At 61.0% G+C, this 2,698-nt stretch overlaps 1 protein-coding gene across 2 annotated transcripts; it reads right to left on the minus strand.

The window, feature by feature from the left end:
* Nucleotides 1–256: 256 nt before the first annotated feature.
* Nucleotides 257–1,318, minus strand: SOX3 (SRY-box 3). Of its 2 annotated transcripts, XM_015412197.1 has the most exons (2): nucleotides 1,240–1,291; nucleotides 257–1,161 (listed from the first exon to the last, which is right to left on the minus strand). In XM_015412197.1, the coding sequence occupies exons 1-2, from the start codon at nucleotides 1,289–1,291 to the stop codon at nucleotides 257–259; spliced, it is 957 nt and encodes a 318-aa protein (XP_015267683.1). The 2 variants fall into 2 exon arrangements, with proteins under 2 accessions (XP_015267683.1, XP_015267684.1); XM_015412198.1 differs by having other exon boundaries at nucleotides 257–1,318.
* Between the last annotated feature and the right edge of the window lie 1,380 nt (nucleotides 1,319–2,698).

Below are 2,698 nucleotides of genomic sequence, written 5' to 3' on the forward strand. Positions count from 1 at the left end.
TACCGCTTTGCACTCCGCCCCCAGAACTTCAGTTGCTTGGAAGTTAAGAGGGAGAACCTGGTTAAAAGCGAGTTAGTTGCTTCGTGGGAAGGGGGCGACGTGACCCCCGAGACGTAGATGGACGTGCGTTTGGGAGCAGTCCAAAACCGGCTGGCTGGATGCGAGTCAACCCCCTCTCCCCGGCTATAATAAACGGGTGGTACAATGGGAGCACTCGGGGAGGCGACGCAAAGGGGACATCCGAGGGGGCCCACGGCTAGATATGAGTTAGTGGTACGGTGCCGTTCACCGAAGTCCCGGCGCTCTGATAGTGTTGGTGGACGCTGTGTAGCCGGGTACCCTGGAGCGTCGACGGGTCGGTCGCGTCTCCCCCCGGGGGGAGGTACATGCTGATCATATCCCGCAAGTCTCCCAAGCAGGCCCGCTGGGAGTGGGAGGTGATGGCCGGCGGCGGCGAGCTGGGCTCGGACTTCACCACGGAGCCCATAGTAACGGAGCCCATAGTCCCCAGGCTCATGGAATGGCCCGACGGTTGCTGCCCGTAGGCGGCGGCGGCTGCGGCGGCGGCCGCGGGGGACATGCTGTAGGTGGAGGCAGCCGCGCTCATGTAAGGCTGCGCGCTCGACATGATGGGGCTGTACTGGAGACCGCTCACGTCGTAGCGGTGCATAGGCTGGAGCTGCGCGTTGCCCATGGCCGGGTGCTGGCTGTAGCCCAGCTGCTCGGGCATCAGCGAGGCGTACGCGCCGTTGGGCCAGCCATTCATGTGCGCGTAAGAGTCCAGGCGCTGCCCGACTCCGACGGGGCTACTCACTGCGCCTCCGCCGGCGCCTCCCGTCGCCAGCAGGTTGCCCGGCAAAGAGTACTTGTCCTTTTTGAGCAGCGTCTTCGTCTTCCGACGGGGCCGATATTTATAATCCGGATATTCCTTCATGTGGACGGCACGCAGCCGCTTGGCCTCGTCGATGAAGGGCCGCTTCTCCGAGTCACTCAGCAGCTTCCAGTCGGCTCCGAGGCGCTTGGAGATCTCCGAGTTGTGCATCTTGGGGTTCTCCTGGGCCATTTTGCGCCGCTGGCCCCGCGACCACACCATGAAGGCGTTCATGGGCCTCTTCACCCGGTCCTGGTCCGTCGCGCCGTTCCCCCCGCCGCCGCCGCCCCCTCCTCCTCCTCCTCCGCCCCCTCCGCCGCCGCCTCCTTTGCCGGCGCCGCCCGGGATGCCGTTCCCTGCCGAGCCGCCTCCAGGGTTCGACTGGGGGGGCTTGAGCTCACCCTCCAACATGCTGTACATGGCCGGAGCTTGAAGAAGATGCGCCAGCGTGGCTGCCTAAAGGGGGGCGAGTCAGGCCCGGAGGAGCAGAAGCGCAGCTGAGACTCAGTCCACCTCCTTCCACGGGCCAACTTTTCCGGCCGCGCAGTCCCCTCGGAGAGACAGAAAGAGACCCTCGACGGCGTCTTGAGCAGCCCGCTGCCCAAAGTTGTGCGTCCCTCCGACCCACTCGCCTCTCCAGTCTTTCTCTGGGGGCCTTTGATTGACGGCCTATAAATGTGGAGCCGGCAGCCAATCAGCGCGCAGACCCCGGCAGGCCCCTGACGCAGAGGAGTTGACCAGGCTGGGTATGCCCCCCTCCCCCCGCCGCCCAAAGTTACAACTTTTCCGGGCTCCGGTTCCGACTCTGGCTCCTTTTCGCCCCCCCCCCAAAAAAAAATTGTAGGGAGGTTTAGCCCCAAGGGGTGCGCTTTCTCTGTCCTGAACTGAGTTTGAATGTGTGTGTGTGTGTTTTTTTTTACCCCAACAATCTCTTTAATGGCTGCTTCCTTCCCGCTTGCCTGCTGGCTTTTCGGGTAACTGGATCAACTTTTGAGATGCAAAACAGGCGTTTCTGCGGAGGACCAAGAATTTCCTTGAGGGCTCCCCCCCCCCTTTCTGCGGAGCGCTTTCGAGCCCCCTGTACCACATTTCCACAAGAAAGCTTTGCGGCCTGAAGCAGCTGCAGGTTTACTCGGAAGCAAGTCTTTCTACCTTCAGGTGGGATGCACCAGCTCCAAGGAAACTTGCCTAAGGAACCGAGAGCAGAGAGAGGCGGAGTCGGTGCCGGATTTCTTCTTTGTGGGGCTCTTCCCCTTTCATACTCGATTAAAAACAGCAATTAAAAAAAACAACAACCCCGATTACGGCAGCTGAGTTAAGCAGTAGCGGCAGAGGAGCACTGCCGGTGTTTGTGTGTGAGGGAAGTTGGCAATCTTGCCGCGGGTTGAGTAGAAATTTAAACAGGAGTCTTGGGGGGGGGGGAGAATGATGTTACAGAGAGACAGAACTAATTCTGGGTCTTCCCGTGGCGTCTACTCGGGAGTAGGGGATTTAGGCGACTGTAGGAGGCAAAGCCCCAAGCGCTGGGGGGTTGGTTTGTGCTAATGAGGGAAAGGGGAGGGGGAGGCAATTTTGCAAGGGGCTGCGGAACAGGCTGGCTCTCCGAAATCTCACGAGCAACAACCGGGTCCCCCATCCCACCCCCGATAAACAGGCATAGAGCGGGTCGAGGGCGTCTTTCACTTCTAGAAAGCAACAGCGAGATGGGGGAGAGAGAGACACACATAAACCCGAGTTTACTGCCGCCGCCCACCCATCAGGCCATTCCGGGCTCATTCTGAATGCGCCTTCCCACTTCAGCGTCCCCCCCCCCCCCGGCCTTGGCTG

This window comes from Gekko japonicus, unplaced genomic scaffold, assembly GCF_001447785.1.
Source record: "Gekko japonicus isolate JY-2015 unplaced genomic scaffold, Gekko_japonicus_V1.1 scaffold2454, whole genome shotgun sequence".
Lineage (NCBI taxonomy): Eukaryota > Metazoa > Chordata > Lepidosauria > Squamata > Gekkonidae > Gekko > Gekko japonicus.